The 23,909-nt window shown below is 45.1% G+C and overlaps 1 protein-coding gene across 13 annotated transcripts in view; it reads left to right on the forward strand.

Annotated features, from left to right (window-relative positions):
* The window catches only part of Atxn7l1 (ataxin 7 like 1), a 250,556-nt gene that overhangs the window by 180,634 nt on the left and 46,013 nt on the right, over positions 1–23,909 (forward strand). For 9 of the 13 annotated variants that reach the window (XM_008830733.3, XM_029562331.1, XM_029562332.1 and 6 more), the window contains one exon: positions 12,578–12,800. In XM_008830733.3, coding sequence (XP_008828955.1) covers positions 12,578–12,800 — 223 coding nt within the window. Of the gene's footprint in view, positions 1–189; positions 302–1,147; positions 1,348–12,577; positions 12,801–23,909 lie in introns of those variants that run through there. The other 4 variants (XM_029562335.1, XM_029562336.1, XM_008830735.3 and 1 more) reach the window with 4 other exon arrangements.

Here is a 23,909-nt window from a genome sequence, read left to right on the forward strand (position 1 = left end):
TCTTCCATACCCAGAGCTAGTTCTCCTGACCCGGAGAAGCTGGTGACATCTGGCCACAGTATGAGGTTCAGGAAAACCCAAGTTCATCTGCCAAATTCAGGATGCACCCCTGACTGCTCCAGCTTTTCTTTCTGCCTTTCCTCAATCTCATCTGGGCGTGCTCTCTTAAAGGGGAAGTGGTGCGTTATGACTGGCCAGGGCCCACAGCCAGGAAACGTCTACTAGAAGAGAGCCGTTGCCCAGCATGTCGCTGGCTCAGCCTCCTCCAAACGGCCAGGCTGCCTCCCCGGGAAGTGTAAGTGTGAGCACAGGGCATGGTGGCCTGCCCAGGACAGTGTGGGGCTGGGTGCAGGTCACGGAAGAGAGAGCCTGGCAGGCAGAGAGCATGCTAGCAGCCTATGAAGCATGCACACTGCGAGATGAGCTTCAGTATAGACTGTGCTCCTGGTCTGTGGGCAGAGCTGAGACAGGGCTGAGAGGCAGGGAGTGGGGACAGCAGCTGCCTCAGAAAGAGGTCAGGAGTAGGAGTCTGGGGACTGGTCTATTTTGAATAGACCTTCTGGAGGCTCAAGCCTTGGGTCTGGGAAGGAGAGGAATGGAAATTTTTATAGCGCACCTTTGAGAGCACGGGAAGCATGCACCCTACCTCTCGCCACCCCCACTTTGCAGCATTTACTTCATGTCTTTTGTACACTCAGCAATTGCTTTTCTCTGTTGTTTTCCTATGCGATCTCTGTTAAATGTTTCAAGTCCTTTCAAATTGTGCACATGGTTTGAAACTCTGGGCCTGTGTTTGCCTTCCTTCTTATTCACATATGGTCCTCCATCCAGTGTGTACTTGCTGTGGATCTCAAATACACGGTGTGGCCAGTCCATCGTGGACTCCCTGTTCACTAAGATGATTGGTAGTATATTTGCCTACTATGAACTAGAATTTTGTTTCTTGTGTGTTCACAGGAAAATGAAAAAATTCATATACTCACAGACACATGGTCCCTCACTAAAAGCCACAAGCAAGTGACTGATGATAGAAAGGTAGACCCCCATTGTGTTGTAGACCCCTTTTTGCCATAGGTTTTTGTTTCTCTCTTAGTGATGGCTTATCTTAAGTCAAGTAAAAAGTTTTGTTTTCACCAAAATAACTCAGGCCTTTCACTCCAAAAAGAAAGAGGAGAGAAAGAAGTTGAGCAGGCGGAGGAAAAATGCGTGTCTCTGTCCGCATGTGTTGACAGGGCACAACCACACCCTACTTCAAGACAACTTCCTGTTTGCCACTGCCAACTGCCACTCCAAGGAGAACAGACGTGGTTCCGTTAGTGTCTGCTGGGGACCATGACAACCTGTAGGGTGAGTGGCTCTGAGCTTAGCAGTGTGTGGAGACTTTGTACCTTCTCTGGGAGACCAGAGCCCTGCACTGTCTGAGCTGGAAGTTGACACACAGCAATAAGGCAGAGGTGGGCTCTGCTTCTTGACCTGTGTTCTTAAACAGTGTGCTCCCAGGATTTGTGACAATGGAAAACTTTCAGTTCTAGGACAGGGAGACAGTGGTGAACTGTCTGTTTAAGAAAGCTACACCTGTGTTTTGTTTTGTTTTAATATACTTTTTCATGTATCAGGAAGTTTACACCAGGTGTCTACTATGCATTAGCATTGTGACAGCCATCTTTGCATGTTATCAGTCCTCCCAACACTATTTAGCAGTGAATGTAGTAAGGGTTACTGGGGCAAAACCTGTGCTAAATGCCAAGAATAAACAAGACTCCTGCCCTCAAGGTGTGTCCAGGCATAGGACAGTAACCAGCAATTACAACATATGATTTCATGCTAGGGAGGAGCTCAATGTGTCCAAAAGCTTCCTGCCCAGTAGTGACCTATGAGGTGGGTGATGTTGTCTTCCTTTTGTGTGTAAAGAAACTGGGGACCAAGGGGTTAAATTATTTGCTCACATCACAGAGCTAATGAATGACAGAGCTGGGATTTGAGCCCAGATCTTTCTGATTCCAGAGACATTAGTGTTTGGTCCATATTTCCCTTGACTCTCAAAGCTTTGAAGTGATGAAAATCACCTCAGAACCTTTTTTAATATTTTATTTTATGTGTATGAGTGTATTGCCTGCATGTAGGTAAGTACACCTGTGTCATGCAATGCCCGCAGAGGACAGTAGAGGCTGTTGGATCGATCCCCTGGAACAGGAGTTACGGACAGTTGCTGCCATGTGGGTGCTGGGATTCAAATCTGGGTCTTCTGCAAGAACAGCCAGTGTTCTTAACCGCTGAGCCATCTCTCCAAGTCCCCAGAACCTTTTTTAAAGTACAATTTGGAGGCCCTGGCCCTGCTGTCACAGGAATGAAGGAGTTCCTGCCACACCTCTTCCTGGAGGCCTGGGCACTTCTCTGCCTCCAGGATCCATCTCTGTGAGCTGTGGGCAGAGCACACACCTGGGTAAAGGCTGCTGGTAGAGCCTCCGGACAGTCAAAGAGACGGCACCCAGCTCTTCTGGTATTTTTCAACATTAGGAACTTCAATGGGTTCTGGGCCTTCTCCCCAAAGATACCCAAGCCTTTGCCTCCTATTATGCCAGTATCAGGTTGCGCCTGTCCGTTCAGTGTGCCTGGGTTGGGGATGAGGTCAGCTATGCCAAGTTAAGGTAAGTTCCAGTGGCTCATTCAAAAGTAGGAAGCTACCAAAGCTATGGTGACTCCTGTCAAACCCACAATGTGTCTTAAGTAGTTGTAGAACAAGGAGATGCCTATGGAGAAGGTTAATAGGGCACAAGTAGAACCCTTTGTCAATCCACCACTACCCTGGGTTGAGACATGGGAACAGCTAAGGCAATGAAAGGCCTAATATTATTTTGTATATTTGTGTTTTGTTGTTTGTTTTGTTGAGTCATAGACTTGTTGTATAACTAGACTGGTTCCCAATTCTCAGTCCTCCTCTCTCAGCCTCCCAAGTACTGGAATTACAGATGTAATGAAAGGCCTAGGACTTTTAAAAGGATAACAGGTCTGGCTGCAGGTAGAAGCCAGCAAACCAGGGAAGGCAGCTGCTCTCAGAAGGGCAAGTCTGTTACCTAGACACTCATGCAGCAAACCTAATGATCAACCTGGAGGGGGAGTCTGGAAAGTGCTATTTATCTATCCCCCACCTTGCAGGAACCCACTGGTTACTAGGACTTAGCAATTGACAGTGTCTATGGTATCACAGTGACACAGTGCTCACATCCTAAGGCCACAGGGGAAACAACAAGGAATACTGTCAAAAAAGAATGAATGAATAAGTGTGGTTTCATGCCTTTTGTCTCACCTTCCTTGTATCTGCACCTGTTTTCTTTGTTTTGCCCTTTCTGTTTAAGAATATGATGGTGCTTTTGATGTTTTTTTGCCTGTTTTTTCTTCCTTATTATACAACTTTAACAAAGATAGAGCCTGCTACATAGTCTGTGTTGTATCCTTCCTTTTTCCCTCATCCATATATTAAACATTTTTATAGTGATTTAGTACTTACATATTATTGGTGATACATTGTTTCTTGTGGATTCTTGTTTTACTTCATTTACACATTTCCTCAGAATGAGATAGACCTCACACCTGTCATTTTCAATTGTCTTGTTTGTAGTATTTTTTTATTACTGTAAATAGCACTGCTGAGAATGTCTTTGAACTCCCCTTCCCCTTTTGTGGATATTTCCTTGAGGTCTCTTTTTTAAGCTAATATTACCAGATTACCAGATCAAAGACTGTAAATGCTTTTTAGTTCCTGTTATTATCACTAGGGTGCTCTCCAGAAAAATGTAATCCCTTCAAAGTACCCCCAGCAATGCTTATACACGCTTGTTTCTCGTGAGTTTTTCTAGGATCTAGGCTGAGGGCCTGGTAAGGGATGGTGAATATATTTCAGGCCATGGGAAATCCCTGGGACTCCCCAGATCCTACCCAGCAATGGCTGGTGCCAGAAACTTGCACCTCAGTCTAAATACTGAAGAGAAGAGCAGGTGGGAGGAGGACTACTTCAAAGGAGGCAAAGATAAGAGGGACCCTGCTTTATCATACTATACCACATGCACCCTGGGGCAGCTCTGAGAAGAGGAATTATCCACTAGAGAAGTTGCCTTTCTGAAGCCTGGAGGGAAGGGAATATCTGAGGGAAAATGGCATGGAGAAATGGCACTGGCTTTGGGACCAGACAAGCTCTCCTAGCTGTTGAGGCCTGCACAACCTTGGTCTTCTTTCACAATCTTGCTAAGCTTCCTTTTCCCCATCTGTAACTAGAAGGCTAACATGTATGGCTGCTAGGCAGATTACATGAACTGGTGAGTGGGATGTAGCTTTCACAGTATCTGATACATAGTGGTACTCAAGAAATGATGCTTTCCATCACAACTGAGTGAATGGCATGGGGTGACCAGATGGCTGAGAAAACAACCTGAAGCCTAGGGATGTTGGGAACTGACCTGACATGAGTAGTGTAGACCATTCACCCTACAGTGGTCATTTTTAAAAAATATTTTATTTATTTTTTACATGTATGAGTGTATTGCCAGCATGTATGTGAGTGCACCTGTGTCATGCAGTGCCACAGAGGTCCGAAGAGGGCTTCAGATTCCCCTAGAACTGGAGTTAAGGACGGTTCGTAGCTGCGATGTGGGTTCTGGGAATCGAATCTGGGTCCTCTGTAAGAGCAGTTAGTGCTCTTAACCTCTGAGCCATCTCTCCAGCCCCTGCAATGGTCTTTGTCAAAGAATTTAGTGCCAAAGGTAGTTTGTGTTGGCCAGCAGTGGGTAGGAGGTGAAAAGGTGTAATGAAGACCTAGTTCTTGTCAACAAGTCAGTTGGTGACAGAATCCCATTCTTTAAGGAGCACCTCTTAAGTGGTCCTGACATCTTTTAAGGAGGAACTCCAGCCTGAAGAGGAAGTAGGCAGTCTAGGAATGCTCACAAGCACAGGGCCTGGCTCTGATGGCCACTCCTGACTATTTCAGTCCCCTCAGTCCCCCATACCTCCATCTCTCCCTCCCTGAGATGGGCTGATTCAATATCTACCTTCCAAATAGCACAATGCTATATTTAATGCCTAGCTGTGATTACACCTAGTCACTCCACCACCCAGATTCTAGCCCCAACTTTTCACTGTCCTTATGTACTATTAATAACATACATAAGATATTTCTTTGTGGGGCTGGAGAAATGGCTCAGCAGTTAAGAGCACTGACTGGTCTTGCAGAGGACCAGGGTTCGATTCCCATTACCCACCTGGTAGCTAACAACTATCCATAACTCCAGTTCCAGGGCATCTAATGCCCTCTTCTGACCTCCGCAAGCACTGCATGACACAGGTGTACCTACCTACATGCAGGCAATACACTCATACACATAAAATAAAAATAATTAATAAATAATAAATAATAAGGACATTTCTTTGCACTCAGAATTCTACTGTATACTTGATTTACTTCAGAGCATTTAATTCTTAGAATTTCTTGGGTGCTTCTGTTAATATTTCCATTCTACAGATGAGGGAACTAAGGTTTAGAGATACTATAGGTTGCCAAACTCTCAGAGCCAGGCAACATCAGAGCTGGGATGGACATGGTTTTCAAATGCAGTCTGCCTCTGTTTCCATGATTGCTAGCTCAGGGAAGTCCTGCCTCACAAGTGCTTTGGCTAATATGACTCCAATGCCCAGGTCCCTGCTCTGCCTCTGTCTTCTCCAATTACTTTCTGTATTTAAAGTGTTTTGTTTACTCGTATATATGTGTGTAGGTTCACACACATGTCACAGCATGCATGTGGAAGTCAGAGGGTAACCTCGGGTAGTCAGTTCTCTTTCTCCACCATGTGTGTTCTGGGGATCAAACTCAAGTCTTCAGGATCAGCAGTACCTTACCCAGTGAGCCATCTTGCCAGCCCCTCTAGTTTTCTTTTGGATCATGGTCCCTTTGGGACTCTTGAGTGTCCTAACCTCAGTGGCAAAAGCAGATAGGACCCAGTAATGAGATGAAACATGAGTAATGGCTCACCAGCACCTGCCCTCCAGGCTGGAGCAGAAGGAGACTCAGAGCTGTCAAATGGGTGAGCCAGGTTCTGGCCAAAGCCCAAGTTTGCTCATACAACCATGGAAAGCCACAGGTGACCATGGTGCTCCAAGTCTATTAGGAGGGAATTGGTCCCTTAAAAACAAAATTGTGAAATTCCCAACAAGTTCTTTCTAAAAATGGTATCAGGAACCACACTAGATGTTTGCAGCCAACTCAGCCATTCCTGAGGTGTCTGTGTTGAGGAGTAAATGCAGGACGTTGATGCTACAAGTATGAAAATATCTCCTGGAATAAGAGCAGGGGAAGGGAGGGTTCTGAGTGCTCAAATGTAACTGCCTGGTGAGAAGAAGGGGAAAGAACTGGGAAGACAGCAGGGCTCCAATTCGTCACAATTAGTGACTGCTGTTCCCCAGGATTGCCCCCTAGGGTGGCACCTGGGTATTTAAGGCATATACAGTGAAGTGGAGGGTCTTGAAGCTAGCAACTGCTGATGTCAGTTGGTGACAGGATCCCATTCTTTAAATCACACCTCCCAAGTGGTCCTGACATCTTTTAAGGAGGAACTCCAGCCTAAAGATGAAGTAGGCACTCCAGGAATGCTCACAAGCATCCCTGACAGACAACATGCTTAGCATGGCTGACTATTTAGTTCCCCATACCTCCATTTCTCCCTCACTGAGGTGGGCTGATTCAGTAGCTACTACAGTCAGCATGGTGCTGTAGGCCTTGGCCTGGACTTCCTGCAGTGGAAATGCTAAAAAGTGAAAGCTCCAGCATAGAGGTCACAGGCTGGCAATTCTTCCTCTCCTTGAGGAGTTAGCTACCCTGCTGAAAAGCTGAAAGGCAGCAAGAGGGAGGGATCCCCACCCCGCAAGCACCTCTTCCAGGCTTTGTCCACAGTAGCACCTTCCAAAATTATGATGGAAGAGATCAGAGTTAAGACTCTAAGGAACCCTAAAGATGATATGGTCTGTGAGTTAGGAAAGTGGCCTGTGACAGGAAAGGCTGCCTAGGAGAAAACAGAGAATTAGAGTTACAGATGAGAAGAATCTAGAAATGCAGAGAATCAAGTGCTAAATGTGATGGCATGGGAAGGGGAGCAGTGAAGGTGGGGTGGAGGGAGGTATGTAGTCATTGTCATGATGGAGACAGTAAATATTAGCTCTAGGGAGCACTTATTAAGTGTTTATTACACAATGGCCCCTTTCCAAGCCTGTTTTTTTCCCTGTAGTGTTAGGGATTGAACCCACAGTCTTGCACATGCCAGAAAAGCACTCTATCACTGAATTACATATCCAGCACCCCTGTTCTTTATATAAAAATTCACTTACTCCTTGGCTGGAAAGATGGATCAGCAGTTAAGAGCACTGGCTGCTCTTGCAGAGGACCCAGGTTCGGTTCCCCAGCATCGACACAGGTGCACCTATGTGCAGGCAATATACTCATACACATAAAATTAAAATAATAAATAAAAATTTTAAAACTTCATCTAATCCTTTACACACAAAAAGGCTCTGAGGACATCCCTAGATGCAATGGTGCATGGCTCTGTGACTTTGGGTAACTCATTGTATCTCTGAGTCTCAGCTTTCTCATCTATAGAATGGAAATACTGATAGAAGTTCTTTAAAGTTGTAAGAATTAAATGATATGAAGTAAATCAGATATGTAGTAGAGCTCTGAGCACACAGAAAATTCTTCTTAATATGCTGTTAGTAACAGTGGCCAAAGGACAGAAGGGATGAGGCCAAAGGTTTGTCCAAGATCGTTCATTAAGATGATTGTTGATGTTTGGATATTTAAATCTGCATGGGTATTCTCACAGTAATTTTCTGATTTCTCTTGAGTAGCTGAATGATACTTATAATACAATAATTTGTGGCCTGGAAACAACCATGTAGCAAGAGATATAAGGTGTTGCAAGCTTTCACTTTGAGAACTTGATATTCTCTCAAGAAAATTATCCTAAATCACTTTATAAATATGTTAGTTGTATTGCCTGTGTGTAGGTAAGTGCACCCATGTTGTGCAATGCCCATGGAGGACAGAAGAGGCTGTCGGATCCCCTGGAACTGGAGTTACGGACAGTTGTTAGCGGCCATGTGGGTGCTGGGATTCGAACCCGGGTCTTCTGCAAGACCCACCAGTGTTCTTAACAACTGAGCCATCTCTCCAACCCCCACGTTATTTTTTTTTAAATGCCACAGTAAGAGAGTAGTCCAAAATACCGTTGAGTACAGTTTTGTTAATACACCCGTGTACATTAACAAAGACCGAATAACTGAGGGAAAGGATCTTTTCTCTAACATTGCTTAAGTTCATAAAATATTTTAATAGGGCCAGGCATGGTAGTGTGTGCCCTTAGTCCCAGCACTTGGGAGGCTGAGACAGGCAGATCTCTGTCAGTTCAAGGCCAGCCTGGTCTACATATTGAGTTCCAAGCCAGCTAGGGCTACATAGTAAAAACCTGACTCAAAAAAAAATGCAGGATCCGGTAGCACACACCTTTAATCCCTGCTGTCTTTTATCACCACCCCCAACTCTCCATCAAGACACAACTATGTAAGGCAAAGGCATCTACAGGCAGGTCTTCACATACTAGGGAACCACAGATTGAGTACCAATGGGGTCTTTCAGGCAAGTGTACTCATTCTATCCTACCTGGGACAGGAGTTCCACCCATTTTCAAAAGCAGGGTTGCAGATCACTGAGTGAAGCCCTGACCATTGACTCTTACTGGTTCTGTGCATGAAATGCTTTACGTAGCTTTTCTGACCTGCACAGGTAGGGGGCAAGTTTGTTCCCAAAACTCAGGGGACAGAAATGCTGACCTCTCCATAGGTCAACATTAATAGATTTCTTTTGCCTACTTATTTCAATACAAAATCATGATTTAAACAGATCAAAAAGCTTGGTCTTCAGGGTTTAATGAATATCTCTCCTTTGCAACTTGTTCTTTCAATTGGATATTTAAGAAGGATTTATGGAGGCTGGGGGGTATAGCTTAGTTGATATAATGCTTGCCTAGCTTGCACAAAGCTTTGGTTTTAATCCCTAGCAACACATAAACTGGGTGTTGTGACTTGGGCCTGTAAGTCTAGCACTTGGGAAATAGAGGCAGGAGGATCCAAAGTTCAAGGTCACCTGAGCCACATAGTGAATTCAAGGCCAGTAGGGGAACCATGAGACCCAGTCTCAAAAAGGGAAAAAAAAAAAAAGAATTTGGGGCATAAAATATAAAACTGAGAAATATCATTGATTTCATTGACTTAAAATTTTATACAAGTTTAACTGCATAATGTATGGGTCAAGACTATGACTAAGACTTCCCAAGGAAGATGGCTTCAGAAACACCAGTCCAACCCCCTCCTTGAACCTTAATGACACTGTTTCTTGTGATTCTTCTTTGCTCACTCTTATCATTTTTTAATTCATTATCTTTTATGTGTATACGTGTATTGCCTGCACACAGGTGAGTTGCACCCATGTCATGCAGTACCTGTGGAGGTCAGAAGAGGGTGTCCCTGGAACTGGAGTTAAGAACAGTTCTTAACTGCCATGTGGGTGCTGGGAATTGAACCCAGGCCCCCAGCAAGAGTAGTCACTGCTCTTAACTGCTGAGCCATCTCTCCAGCCCCTCTTATCATTTTTTAACTTTAATTTTTAATTAATATTTTTGGGTTAGTATGCAAAGTGTAATGAGTTTCATTATGGTATTTTCAAACGTATGTGCTGTTATCCTTTGTTTCCTTCATTCCCTTCCCCAATACTTCTATAATTTTTAACAGCTGATTGAGCAAAATACAGCTTTTGTTACTCAGATAGCAAAGGCTACTAAGCAATATTTGTGCACACCCCAATTCCTACCAGCTTTGAGCAAGTGTGTGAATGAAGACTAGAGAAAAATAAGAAAGAGTTGTAGTGAAAATCAAAATCTTATTTTAGAATCAGAAACCTGTGCCAAGAAAAGAAATTCGTAAACAAGATGTTCTGAGAGGCACAAAGCACTGTGGATTTAAAGCAAGGGGATTTGGTTCTAGCCTCATCATGGCCACAAACTAGGTTTTGCCTGTGGGCTAGTGACTGATAGCCTAGCTCACTTTGAAGACCCAGTTCTAACTTTTAAAAGGAGCTCTAAGTCCTTCAGTTTTGTTCATAGTACTTGCCATTTCCTTCCTGAGAGGTAGCCGGGCACATGGCCAAGGCCCTATTCCTCAAGTAGCCATTGGCCCTGACCTTGGAAATCACCTGACCTCTCTGAATCTCCTTCGGCCAGTCAGCTGTGAGGAAGATGGAGATGTCTAAGTGCTTCCTACCTGCCTCACAGGCGTTGTAAAGGCCAGTACAATCTTACAAAAAGTGAATTCATCCAAAGATCTACCCAAGTGAGGTATCTCTATACTCCTGCTGTAATTATTGCTGTAATACCCAGGAACTGTGAGGGACAAGAAGAAAAGAGCAGGTATTAGCATGCATCGTATTCATGATCATGGAGTGGAAGGAGGCCTTAGGGACCTACTGCGTTTATAGATGAAGATATAGAACAAGAGAGCGCAGAAGTTAACTTACCTAAACCCTCCATATCGGTGTCAGGACGCTGGATGTCCTGCTCCCAGCCCTGTGTTCTCTCTACAATATCAAAACGGGCCTCAGGACTAGATCTTGGTTTTCAAAGTCTTCAGTGGGTAGCTTCTGGGAACTAAGCATGTGTGCAGGGTTTGCTCTGAGCCAGTGATGAAAAATCACCCCAGTATTAGTCAGTCTGCAGTTATTCTGTGGAAATAGCATATAAACAATGTTCAGGGGGCTGAAGAGATGGCTCAGCTGTTAAGAACACTGGCTGCTCTTGTGGAGGACCTGGGTTTGATTCCCAGCACCCACATGGCATCTAACAACCATCCCTAGCTCCAGTTTCAGGGGATCCAATGCCATCTTCTGACCTCTGCAAACACTGCACAACACAGGTGCACCTACCTACATCCAGGCAATACACTCATACACGTAAAATTAAAAAATAATAAATAAAATGTTTTTTTAAAAATAAGTGACATTCTGGCAGAAATGCTAACCAATCATATGATCCTAACAAATTCTACTCCCCACACCCAATTCCAGTTGGTCTGCTTTGAGAGAGCCTGACAGCTCATTGATATGAGTGATGTAGAAAAACTCAAAACACCTCACTGACAGTCAAAGATAGTCTCTTTTATTCTTCTGCTGGGTCAGCTCCCTGTCACAGCAACCAGAAATGACTCACCCAGGAGAAAATCTTGAACCAACTCCAGGCTGGAGGGAGAACATGATCTGCCATCTTCCCGGTCTTTTCCTCCTTTTTATCACCGTCAATCCAGACTAATAGATTTGTGATCTCTAGTTCCTCCCATAAGGCCTTCTGTTGTCATTTTGCTCATTTCTTCAGCAAATATTAATTAATCACTAATTATTTGTGAGCACAAGAGAGCTAAAGGGACTTAGGATTCCAGGAGTTTTGGTCTTTTTAGAATTTGAGATTTCTTTCCCCATAAGTGTATACAGTTTTGGATCATGTGGAAATGTGAATTTTTCTAGGGCCCTTAGCTTATGTCAAACTCTAAAACCACTAAGAACCATCATAGTAGGAGTGTACCCAAAACTTTACTTCTTTTTTTGTCTTTTGTTTTTTTTTTTTTGGAGACAGGGTCTCCATGTAGCCCCAGCTGTCCTGGACCTCACTATGTAGACCAGGCTGGCCTTAAACTCACAGAGATCCACCTGCCTCTGCCTCCCGAGTACTGGGACTAAAGTCATGCACCAGCACACCCTTCTCAGAACTTTACTTCTTATATGTGCTGTCTTGGCCAGAATCTGCACCCTCCTTGTTGGTCCTAGAAGATGGGAGCTGACAGGGTGAACAACTGAGATTCCTCTGCCCAGACCTCTGATATTTTCTGTAGAACCTCAGGAAGCCATCTGCACTCCCAAATCCATGTCCCATCTCTGTGGATTCTGCTTCAGGCATTCATATCCTTCTGTATGTTGTGTCCTTGAATTTCAGTGAGCCTTAAAGAGGCCATAACTGGGATGTGTCAGCAGATAGACTCTCTGGTCCTAGGAAGGGACCGATGCTAGGCCACTTCCTGGCTCTAAAGATCTTTGTATCAGGGGTTCCCCAGCTATCATGTTGCTCTATGGAGGGTCTTGTTAGAGAATTTCTTCTGAGAGTTCTGCCCTACCCACTGCCCTGGGGGACCTGTGTAGCTGACTGGGGATCATTTTGGTTTTGTGGTTGTTCTGCTGTGTCAGGTGACACCCGGTTATTCCCCTGCTACTCTCGTGGAAGTGGTTTTGCAGAAGGATAGTAATACCTCCCATGAGAACCTTGGGGTTAGCTAAGTATTCCATTTGATACAGAAATCCAGATTAGACTTACTGCTAGTTGGCATCAGAGCCAACATCAGAATAGAAGCTGTGGGGATACTGACCCTGCCAGAAGAGGCCTGCTATGTGCCTGTGGTATTCACAACTGTTTGTGTGCTGAGTTCTGTCCTTTCTCCCCTGTAGAGAGAAGACATGGTTCAATGTGCAGGCCTTCTCCCTCTCCAGCATCTCCAGCCTCCAACCCCCGGACATCACTAACACAGGCAAAGACGAAAGCCTGTCTCAGCGGCCATAACGCTGCCAGCAGCACCTCAAAGCCATTCAAAACGCCCAAAGACAATCTTCTTACCTCCAGCAGCAAACAGCACACGGTCTTCTCTGCAAAAGGACCAAGGGATAAACCATGGTGAGTGCAGGTGCTGGTAGCCTGCAGATGTCTGTCATATCTCCGTCCCACCCCCCACCTCCATCACCATGGCAAACAGGTGTTTACTCTCTGGCTTTGATCCTGGGTTGTCATGTCCAGGAATCTCAGGATTGGGGGGGGGGGGTGGAGAAGGCATCTGACAAGGGAACACAAAACGATGGTACGGGGAAACTAATTACTAGAGGGAACATGGGACCTTAAAAGTGCTATGTGCCTGGACAGAGGAATTTTTCTACATTTGAACTGAACCATATTGTGTCTAAGGAAAAGGAAACAGAAAGATTCCTCATTTATACAGTAACTTCTCAATTTTCCGCCCCAGTGAAAAGAAGCCCTGGTGTAAATAATCAAAGAACAAACAGTCAGGGGGTGGGGGCAGGAGGAGGAACCGCAGGTGATAGTGCCCAGCCCTGGAGGTAGTCTCCTTTCCCCACAGGGCCTTAGTTTCCAGTCCCCCAGGGAACAATGGGTACCTTGGGAAGGGAAGGTCACCCGTTTGACGGGGAGTCTTTATCAAAAGGTCAGAAAAGATTCCCTGTGGACTCAACCAATATGAAACCATACTAAAAATATGAAGGATGAGTGTCTCAGATGCTGTGGGCCCCCACCTCAGAGCACTCAGGACTGGCTTGTCACAGTGCCTCTAGCTTTATCTTCCAGGCCTCCTGAAGGCAGAGAAGGGACAAGAATGGAGAGTGTCTAATTTATAGGTTTAAAGAGAAACAGTGTTCTGTTAATTAATAGTAGTTAATTACACTTAACTTCCTATCCAGGAAAGCTGTGGAATACAATCATCCATTAATGGGTTAGTCACTGTGTGCTGGAAATTATGATGACTTCTAAAAGAGCTAATTATGCCAGATCAATGAAAGAGCCTCAGGTGATGGTATGGGAAAGTTGAACATGGCTGTAGAGGAGGGATTAGGCTGCATCCAGCCCGGCCTCATGGACTAGCTGTGTTCTTTGTGGGTGGCTGGAGCACAGGTCCCTCCTACATATGAGGATATGACTGCTTAGGGAAGACCTGGTCTGAGAGTGACGGTTGGTGACCTCTGGTCAGTTCGTAGGCAGTTCGAGCTTCCCAGGCCTTCCTCTCAATGCTCCAAGAAAGCTGAGAGTTTGTCTGCTGAGGAATTACTGCATATGAGCAGTAATTGCCCTCTCTTGACCGTGGGCAAGTCATTTAATCCTGTGCCTCAGCCTCCTTCATGTAAAATGGGGCTAATAATAGTTCTACCCCGTGGGATATTGTGAGGATCCAGAGAGCTCCTTTGTCTAAAGCAGTAAGCACAATACTAGGATCATAGCACATGCTCAATGCATAGTTAAGGATAATGTTATCATTATCATTATATTATCTTTTGTGCCAAAAGACAGAGGCCCTTACAACCTGGGATCAAGGTTTGAGGGATCCAATCCAGCTAAAAAATCAGAGAAATGGCTCTTCAGAGATGGGCATAGTGGTATATATGGATATATATATATATATATATATATATACATATATAGTAGACTTTATATATATATAATTCTAGCACTCAGGAGGCTAGAGGGTTATTAAGAGTTCAAGGCCAGCCTGGACTATATAGTGAGACCTGTGTTGAAGAGGAAGAGGAGGAGGAAGAAGAGGAGGAAATCAGATTAGAGAAAACATGAAAACAGAAAGTGGTAAAATAATTTATTCAGGTCTAGAGGTGATGCTTAGTAGTAGAGCACATGCAGCTTGTGTGAGGTCCCCAGCACTATGAAAATAAATAAATAATAAATAAATAAACATTCTGAGTCTGGAAATGAGCTACAGAGAAATGTAGCAAGGAAGGCAAGGGCCTCCTGAGTGAGATCATAAAGTGAACTCACCTTATGAGGGGTCTCATGTGGTCCCACAGCACCCAGAGCATCTCCCAAGAAGCCCACTTTCAAGAAGATTTCTGGGGTTGGGTCAGTTTCCACTTTCAGCAGAAGAGTCGCTTAATACACGCTGAGACATGGACAACGTGCCTTCAGTTAGAGGCAGAAATGCTATGAAGGAATACGAAGCAACTGGCCAAATGTGTTAGTCAGGGTTCTCTAGAGGAACAAGACCAATAGGATGAATGTATTTGACAAAGATTGATTAGATTGGCATACAGTCTGAGCTGGGCTGTCCAGTGTGGCCATCTGCACACTAGAGAGGCTAAGAATCAAGTAGCTACTCAGTCTATAAGGCTAGATGCCTCCGCAGTCCCAATCTGGCACTGAAGGCCTTGAGGATTCCTGGAGAGCCACTGGTCTTCAATCCACAGTGAAAGACAGAAGATGTTGTGTTTCCTCATCAGTGGAGGATGGTAGCAGTGGTGGCAGTAATGGAGTAGATGCACTCACCAGCAGGGGGCAAAGGTGGTTAGGCAAAAAGCAAGTTTTTCCCTTATATTTGGGCCATTGCTGGAAGGTGCTATGCACTCTGAGGGAGTGTCTTCCCCTCTCAGTTATTCCTTCCAGGAAATGCCCTTACAGACTTACCCGGAGTCATGGCCCTTAGTTAATTCCAGATCCAATCAAGTTGACAACCAAGTTTAACCATTACACCAAAGTCCAGAGATGAGCAGCGAAAAGGACTGTAAGATGAGAAATAGCACTCTGAAGAAGAAAGCTAATGAATGTTAGCCTAGCTTTAAGCAGGGAGACTCTGCAACAGCACAGGAACTGTCCTAGGAATGAACCTGAGTGATGAATGACAGGGTCTTTCCTAACACTTGCTACCCCCAGTCTGTTCGGCTAGTACCCCTCCACCTTCCATAAACAGAAGCACACATCAGGGAAGAGGCAGAATCACCAAAGCCAGGAAGTTTCAGCTTGGAGCTTAGAGAGCTCAGCCTGTTTTGGGCAGCCTCCTCGGGGTACAGTGTGGAAGGAGCACCAAGCTAGAGGCAAGAAAAGCGAGTTCAAACCCAGGCTCTACCATTGACTCTCTGTATGTCCTCGAGTCAGTTACTTTGCATCTCTGAATCTCATTTTCAAGTCTGAATAGTTTGTGATTCTAAATCACAACCCTCTTAAGTCCCTCATCACTACTAAATTAAATGTGAGCCTACAGTAAATACTTTGCCCACTGAGCCATCGCCACAGCCCCCTAAGTAGGTGTATTCTTGACTTATGAAACGTTCTACTCATCACAGTAAACTGAAAATAACATTACCCCATGATAAGCTGAGGAGCATCTACACTTGTCCTTCAAATTCAACTGACGTGTGACCTCTTGAACAAACCTGTTCTGAGTCCTCAGCTTAGATTGGATACCCTTCTCCTGTGCTGCCAATATCAGAGCCCTTACCCTAGTATATTCTCTGTCTTCTTATGTTTCTCCTTTATAGACTCCCTAAAATAGTGTCTATGTCTTATTTAACTTTGTTTTCCCAAGACTGCAGAATACAGTTGTACAGAATGCACTGCATCAGGATGACTGGGGGATGAATACCATTAGTCCATTAGGAACTTGGACTGCTTGTAGGCATTTTTCTAGCTTGCACAAAGCTACATATGTAACATTAGTGGGCTTTGGGTGCCCCTGATACTTGTTATAGAGTGGGCACATAGTTATAATTTGTAGAGTCTCATTAAATATTGAGCAAAAGTAGAGTTGTGTTGTAGGTAAAGATACCAGGGGGAGATAGGGTAGAGAGCTGGTGTAATAGGTAGAAATGGGTGATCAGGCTAGAAATAAGGGATTTTGAACCAAATTACAAAGGGTTCTTAGTTGGTAGAGGGGCTCGCTCTAAGTTTAGTTAGGCAGTAGGGAACTTAAGAATTTCTGAGAGGGTTGTGATTTAGAATCACAGACTATTCAGACTTGAAAATAAGACAAAGATGCTAAGTGACTGGCTTGAGAACACACAGAAAGTCATGGCAGAGCCTGGGTTTGAACTTGCTTTTCTTGCCTCTAGTTTAGCAAACACTCATGAGGATCTAAGTTCAGATCCCTAGCATCCACATATGGAGCCAAGGAGATGACTCAGTTGGTAAAGGGCCACAAGTGTGAGGGCCTAAATTCAGATCCCCAGCACCCACTTAAAAGGTGACCACAGATTTGTGTATGCAGTGCTGGGGGGTGGGCGCACAGGCAGATCCCTTAACCTCTTTGATCAGCCAGTCTAGACAAATCAATGAGCTTCAGAGTCTATGGGAGGCCCTGTCTCAAAAATTAAGGTGGAGAGCAATCAAAGAAGCCAGTTAACATCAACCTCTGGCCTCTACACACACCTACACACAAGCATATACCCATATGAACATGCATATACACCACACACATACATACACACAGAACAGCAACAACAACAAAAACAACCTATTAAACATCAGAGCATGCTGAGACCACTTACATTAGCTTACAGTTGGGCAAAGTCTCTAACACAAAGCCCATTTTATATATGACAAATTATGGGGCTGACTGGTTGCTACAGCCCACTACCATAGCCTAGCACCATAAAAGAACAGAGTACTACATATGGCTATCCTTGAAAAAGATCAGAATTCAAAGTTCAACTTCTGGGCTGGTAGGGTATCCCAGTGGTAGAGTGCTTTTCTTCACTTATGTGAAGCCCTAGGTTCAATCCCCGACAGCACAAACCTAAAGAAAATACAGTTGCCACTGAGTATATATCATAAAGTTAAATCCTGAGTCAAATCATAAGCCAGAGACAGCTGTAGTAAGAAGAAGCTACACAAAGAAAATGGGGCCCAAATGGTGAATTTTATGTTTTATCTGTTTGGTCACAATAAAAATTTATTTTTAAGCAAGTGAGAAGGATGTCACAGGCAAAGGGTGTGGGCACATGAGGAAAGGAGGGCTATGAAACCAAGGAAATAGTGATAAAGTCCCACTGTGTGAGGCAAATTCAGAACTGTATGGAAAGGGTGTGGAACAGTTTGCACTTGTAAAGTCACCCTGGTGGCAGGATCAAGGAAGACTAGAGGCAATAGAAGACTGGAAGCAATAGAAGAATAAGGACTTTTTTTTGTAGTACAAGTGATGTGTAGTGACAGCCTGGACCCAGGAGGGGATGGTGACACATGCAGAAGGTGGCACATACATGTAGGAGGACATCCCACAGTTGAGGAGCTGATGGTACACAGGGCCGGAACACAAGGGAAATAATTAGGCTGATGTCAGAGTCCTGCCACCTCCTCAACAAGAGGAAGGAGAAAGCAAGCTGCACCAAGCTCCGTCAGAGTTCCTGCACTTTTAGGTACCTGAGAAATATCTGCAAAGAGGTATCTAGTGGGCACTGAATGTTTAGATCTGGAGGTCAAGAGAGAGGTAGGGGTGGAACAGAGAGGACTTGATGTCATGTATACAAATAGGCCCTCCTGGGAAGGCATGACAGGGCTAGAGAGATGGCTCCACAGTTAAGAGCATTGGCTGCTCTTGCAGAAGACCCAGGTACAAATCCCAGCACTCACATGGCAACTAACAATAGTCTGTAACTTCAGTTCCAGAGGATCCAGTGCCTTTTTCTCTCCCCTGTGGGTACTAAATGACAAGGATGCACTTAAATGCATGTAGGCATAATACCCATACACATAAAAGAAAAATAAAATTTTTTTAGAAATTTAAAAAAGAAATGTGACATGAAAAGAACAAAGGCCGAGGACAGGATCCTGGAGAATGGGGCAAGAAGGGGAGCCTGAAGGGGCAGGGGCTGCTAAGCCTGATTAAGAAAAAACCCTGAATAAGAAGAAAGGGGAGGCCCAGCTTGGTGGTACACACCTTTAATTCCTCCACTTGGGAGGTAGAAGCAAGCAGAGCTCTGTGTTTGAGGATAGCCTGGTCTATATAGTGAGTTCCAGGTCAGCTGGGGCTGCATAGTAAGACCCTGTCTCAAAAAATAGAAGGGGCTAGATAGCTCAGTGGTTAAGAGCACTGGTGCACCCTGCTCCCTTCTTTCCTTTCCCGTTTCACTGGCCATCTTGTTCTCAAAGTTCTTTCTCATTCACTTCCTCCTGCCCAACAACCTGATGTATAGCCATCTGCCTTTCAGTCCATGGCATGTCCTCTGCCCGTGCCGCTTTCTACCTGAGCCACTTCCCATCTCTGATACTTTTGTGTAAGGTCCACCATACATTTTACACTCCTTGCTCCTCCAACCTGTGACTCAGTGTCCCCAGAATGCTGGCTTTTTACCAGTTCCGCAAACCAGGAGCCTCTGTCACTAACACTTGTTGAACTGAGCATTGAACAGAACCAAATGGATCTGACCATTGAAGAGGACTATATGATTTCCTGGAGGTAGCGACCTTTTAATAGTGTTTGGACTAGCAGTGTCCAATAGAAATACAGTGTGCCCTGTGTGGCATTCTAAATAGTCCAATGGCCACCCTAAAAAAGTGAAAAGAAACATGAAATTAATTTTCCTCAACCTGATATAGCCAAAATGTTACTATTTCAACATAATTAGTAAGATAGTTTATATTCTTTTGGTTCTGTTGCTCGACACTCCCCACAAACACACACACACAGTCTTTGCAATCTTCATTTGAACATTAAATTTTCATTAGAAATATTTATTCTAGTGTCAGATTTCATTAAAAACTGGAGACTGTCAAATAGAATCACATACTCAAGTTGTACCAAACATGCTTAAACTCTTTCTGAAAGCTGAATCCATTTTTAAATTGTAATGAACTTAAATATATGGAATTCCATTCCCCACTCAGCCACAGTAGCCATGTGGCAAGAGCTAAGTAGTCACCAGTGACTAGTGGCTGCTATCTGACAGAGCTCCTATCTTGACATTTCTGAGGGACCCTGCATGGGGACCTCTGGTTCTTGGGTTTACAGATATGTTGATAGGTCCTTGTGGGATGGAAGGAACTCTTCAGGCTTTCTTGTGTGGCTTGGTATTTCTTGTACTTGTGGTAGGAATTACTGGGAGATCTGATTCAGCCGTGCACAGAATGTCCAGAAAGGCCTTTTCTATTGCTCCTGATGAGTTCCAAATCAGCACTTAAGGCCACAGAAGCAAAGGCATTGGCTGCCTGTGGGGGTGGCAACCTTGACATGGGATTTGACAGCAGGGGTGTGGTATTCTTTCCCAAGAAGCTCAGAGTCATGTATACAGCAATAAACAGGACCCCTGAGGTCAGGCTGGCCTCCTGATATTCTCATACCAAGTTAAACAGTCTGCAGTTGCATTATTTTGACCTTTCTGTGGCTTGGTGGATAAAAAAAAAAAAAAAAAAACCCCGAAAAACAGATGGATTGTTTGTGTGGACACCAAACTTGTCCAGCACAAGAACAAGAATTAACAGAGAGAAGACTGAATGAAATCAACAGAAGAATTTCATGAGGACACGAGTAGATATAGTTTACTGGAGACATAGATTTGCTGAGGAGCCTCCAAAGAGATGTTGCCCTGGGGAGAAGGGAAAATGACCTGGGGAGGGAGCAGCCGAATAAGAAGAGAGGGGACACCCAGCATAGTCTTGCACACTTTTAATTCCAGCACTTGGAGGGCAAACTCTGTGAGTTTGAGGCTAGTTTGATCTACATAGTGAGTTCCAGGCCAGTTGGAGCTGCATAGTAAAATCCTGTCTCAAGAAAGAGAGACTGGAGAAATGGTTCAGCAGTTAAGAATACTGACTGGTCTTACAGAGGACCTGAATCAAACTGATTTCCAGCACCCACATGGTGGCTAACAACCATTTGTAACTCCAATTCCAGGGATCTGACCTCCGTGGGTATTGCATGACATGATGCGCATACATGCATGCAGGCAACACACTCATACACATAAAATAAAAATAATAAAAGATTTTTTAAAAAGAAGGAAGAGGAGAAAGAAGGCTAGCCAATAAGATGGCTCAGCAGATAAAGCACTTGCTATCAAGTTTGATGACCTGTGTTCAATCCCCAGAGTCCATGTAAAGGTGGAAGGAGAAAACTAACTGCAAAGGTTATCTTCTGACCTCCATATGCATGCTATGGCATGTGCATGTCCCTGACACACAATAATAATTAGACAGAGGGAGGAGAAGGGGAGCCAGGCCAATAGTACAGACCTGTAATATCAGCTACTTGGGAACCTGAGGCAGGAGGATTGCAAGTTCAAGGTTTGCCTGAGCTACAAAGTGAGTTCAAGGCCAGCCTGGGCAATTTAGCAAGACTCTCAAAAGAGGGCTGAGGATGTAGCTTAGTGGTAGAGTGCTTACCTAACATGCATGAGTCTCTGGAGAAAGTCTCTGAAGGAGGAAAAGGAGGAGAAGGAAGAGGAAGAGGAGGACAGCATCCCCATGTTCCAGATCTATCCTCTTTGAACTACCTGACAACTCCCAGCACTCACTCACTTGCAGCCCTCTCCAATAGTTCACCTTCCTTCTAGGGACCACACTTGAGGGAATGAGAGGCTGTAGAGTCCCTGGTTAGTGTCCATGTGGTCCATAGTGGCAGAAGGAGGTTGGCAAGATGATAAGTCAATCAGAAAGATACCCGTAGTCCCAGCACAGATACCTGTGGTCCTGGCACTCAGAGGGCTGAGTGGGAGGATTGCTTTGAGACCATCCTGAACAAGACCTCATCTCACAAAGAGAGAAAAGGGAAATTATGGCTATTTGGTCTTTTGATTCACAATGAGCATTATGAGTCCCTGCACAGCCAGGGTCCAGGCCCTGGCACAGTGACTGACAGCCAGCCTGACTTTCCAAGCTGCTGTCCCTTCCCACCCTGCCTGGCCTAGTGAGTTGATGGAGAAACCCATTGATGTCTGCTGATATGGGCAGGAGGCAGGGAGGAGTTGGGAAGAGGTTTTCCTCCCTTCGATGGCTTGTTGCCTTCTCTTTGGGCCTTATCAACCCACACATGTGTGTTGAATGCTAAATATGCTCTGCTATTAAAAATGCAGAAGATGAGCCTGCTACTCCAGGAGGAAAATGAGCCAAAGCAAAAGAAAAATCAGCAGGCTCCTGACCTCCCTGTGCACACCCTACAGCATTCTGGGGGAGGGCTCCCTCTCCCCAGGTGGCAGGACCCCTCCCAGAATGCTTGGAAATAGGAGGTGAGTCTTCTAGGAGAGAGGGGGCCCTGTGGGAGTTCATGTACCCCTGGAAGTCTTTCTGGTGCTTTGTAGAGAGGAAAATTATCTCTGAGCAGCCCCAGCCAGTCGTTTGTGGGAGAGCTGCGGCAGCTTAGCTTTTCTTGTCTGGAGCTGGCATGAACTAGGGGCAGGACCACAACTCAGGATGGATGACTTCCCAAAGCCACAGAGTTATCTCACGACTTCCACACACGCTGTAAAACCTCTGCAATCCCAAATGCTGCAGACCATCCACTCCCACTGCCCCAGCTTCTCCAGCAAAATACTTGCAGTGCCCCCGCCTGGCCTTTTTGCCCTGGCCCTGCCTTTAATCCATCACCCACCCCACCCTTACCCCATACACATGGGTGGTGGGGACTTGGGATGTCCCTGATTTGCTCAGAACTCATCAGTGCCCTTTGACTATTTGCCTACAGAGTAGAAATCAAACCCATTTTTACTGAGATGCAGAAGGGAGAGGTAGAAAGGGAAAGAGGCTGAGAGAGGGTGGGAAGGTGATAGGCCAGAATATTCAAACACTAGGCAGGAATATAAGGTCCCTTTCTGAACTGGGAGGTACCAGGAATTTAAACATAAAGTCTGGAATGAGTAGCGGTAAGGACAAGGGACAGCTCCTTGGAAGCAAACCCCAGTGTCCTTGCGAAGAACACAGAAATGTTCAGTGAGAGAGCAAAACCTGGGGAGGGGAAAACAAGACAAGAACAGCTAGGAAAAGGAAAAAAACACTGTGGAGAGAAATATGAGCCTCGAAGATTGACCTTCATGGTTGTATAGTGTGACGTGATTTTCAGCTGCTTTCCTAGCCCCAGTCACATCTGAGCCTCAATTATCACTCCTTTGTGAAAGTGAGAAAACTGAGCCACAGAGACATGGAGTGGCTGGCCCATGATGCCATGAATGGCTGGACAGTGGCAGAGTCGGTCTCTGGCTTCCAGTGCTGGAATTGAGAGGACTACTTGGGGTGGCCTGAAGTCAAGCCCCATGGCTGCCCTTCACTTTTCTGAGTGAAATAGGGTAACCTCTCATGCCTTGGCTTCCTCATACCCAGAACATGGTAGGTAAGTGTGTGCCACTGTGAGCTCCCATGTCACCTGTGTCATACTGTTTCTTCTGCCAGAAGAGAGACTGCTGAAGCTGGGCTTCCCCTAAAGTATTTGTTCTATGCAAGGATTGGTGGACAGCTAGTTTGATATTTATTATGTTATGTGATTTAACTTTTGCTGAGGACATTAATTCATCCACCAAACATTTATTAAGCCATTGATACATGCTACTGGACAATGTGTGTGCTACTAGGATAATTCCAGAGCATATATATTAGGACAGGGTTCCTATCCTTAAATAACTCATGGTCTGGTCAGGACACATATCTGTGGAAATAAAACCTTGCCATGTAGAACAGAAACACTGAGGTATGTTTCTTTGGGATATGGATGGGGGAGGGTCACAAGAGAAGCAGGGAGTGGTTAGAGGTTTAGCTCAGTGGTAAAACACTTGCCTAACAAGTATGAAGTCTTGTGTTCAGTCCCTAGTACTGGTGGGGGTAAGGGAAGATGCAGGGAGGTCATGTCAGTGGGACAACTCAGCCCATGGAAAGACACAAAGCAGGCCAGAACCTTGAGTGCCTGAGGAGATGGGAGAAGAAGTCTAGCAGGGGTGTAGGAGAAAGTGGCTGGGGCAAGAGAGGGTAGAGTATGTCAAGCTGTGAAGTTGGACTTTGTACTCTGAGCAGTGGAGAGTACCCCCCTAAACCTTTAATGGTCTGATTAGTAATAGGAATTCCCCCCTCCTCTCTCTCCCTCCCTTCCTCCCTCCCTCCCTCCCTCCCTCTCTGGTATTGGGGGTTGAACCCAAGGCCCTGCACATGTGTAGAACAGCCAAGCACTCTAGCACCTGCAGTAGGAAATTCCATCAAGGCTCAGGGAGTGATGCTGAGGCCTGCACTAACTGTACAGAAGGAATCTTGTCTTTAAGGTACACACTTTCGTCAGGATGACTAGTGAGTGATGGAACTTCAGGGAAG

Source organism: Nannospalax galili, unplaced genomic scaffold (genome assembly GCF_000622305.1).
Source record: "Nannospalax galili isolate Female #2095 unplaced genomic scaffold, S.galili_v1.0 scaffold312, whole genome shotgun sequence".
In the NCBI taxonomy this organism is placed as follows: domain Eukaryota; kingdom Metazoa; phylum Chordata; class Mammalia; order Rodentia; family Spalacidae; genus Nannospalax; species Nannospalax galili.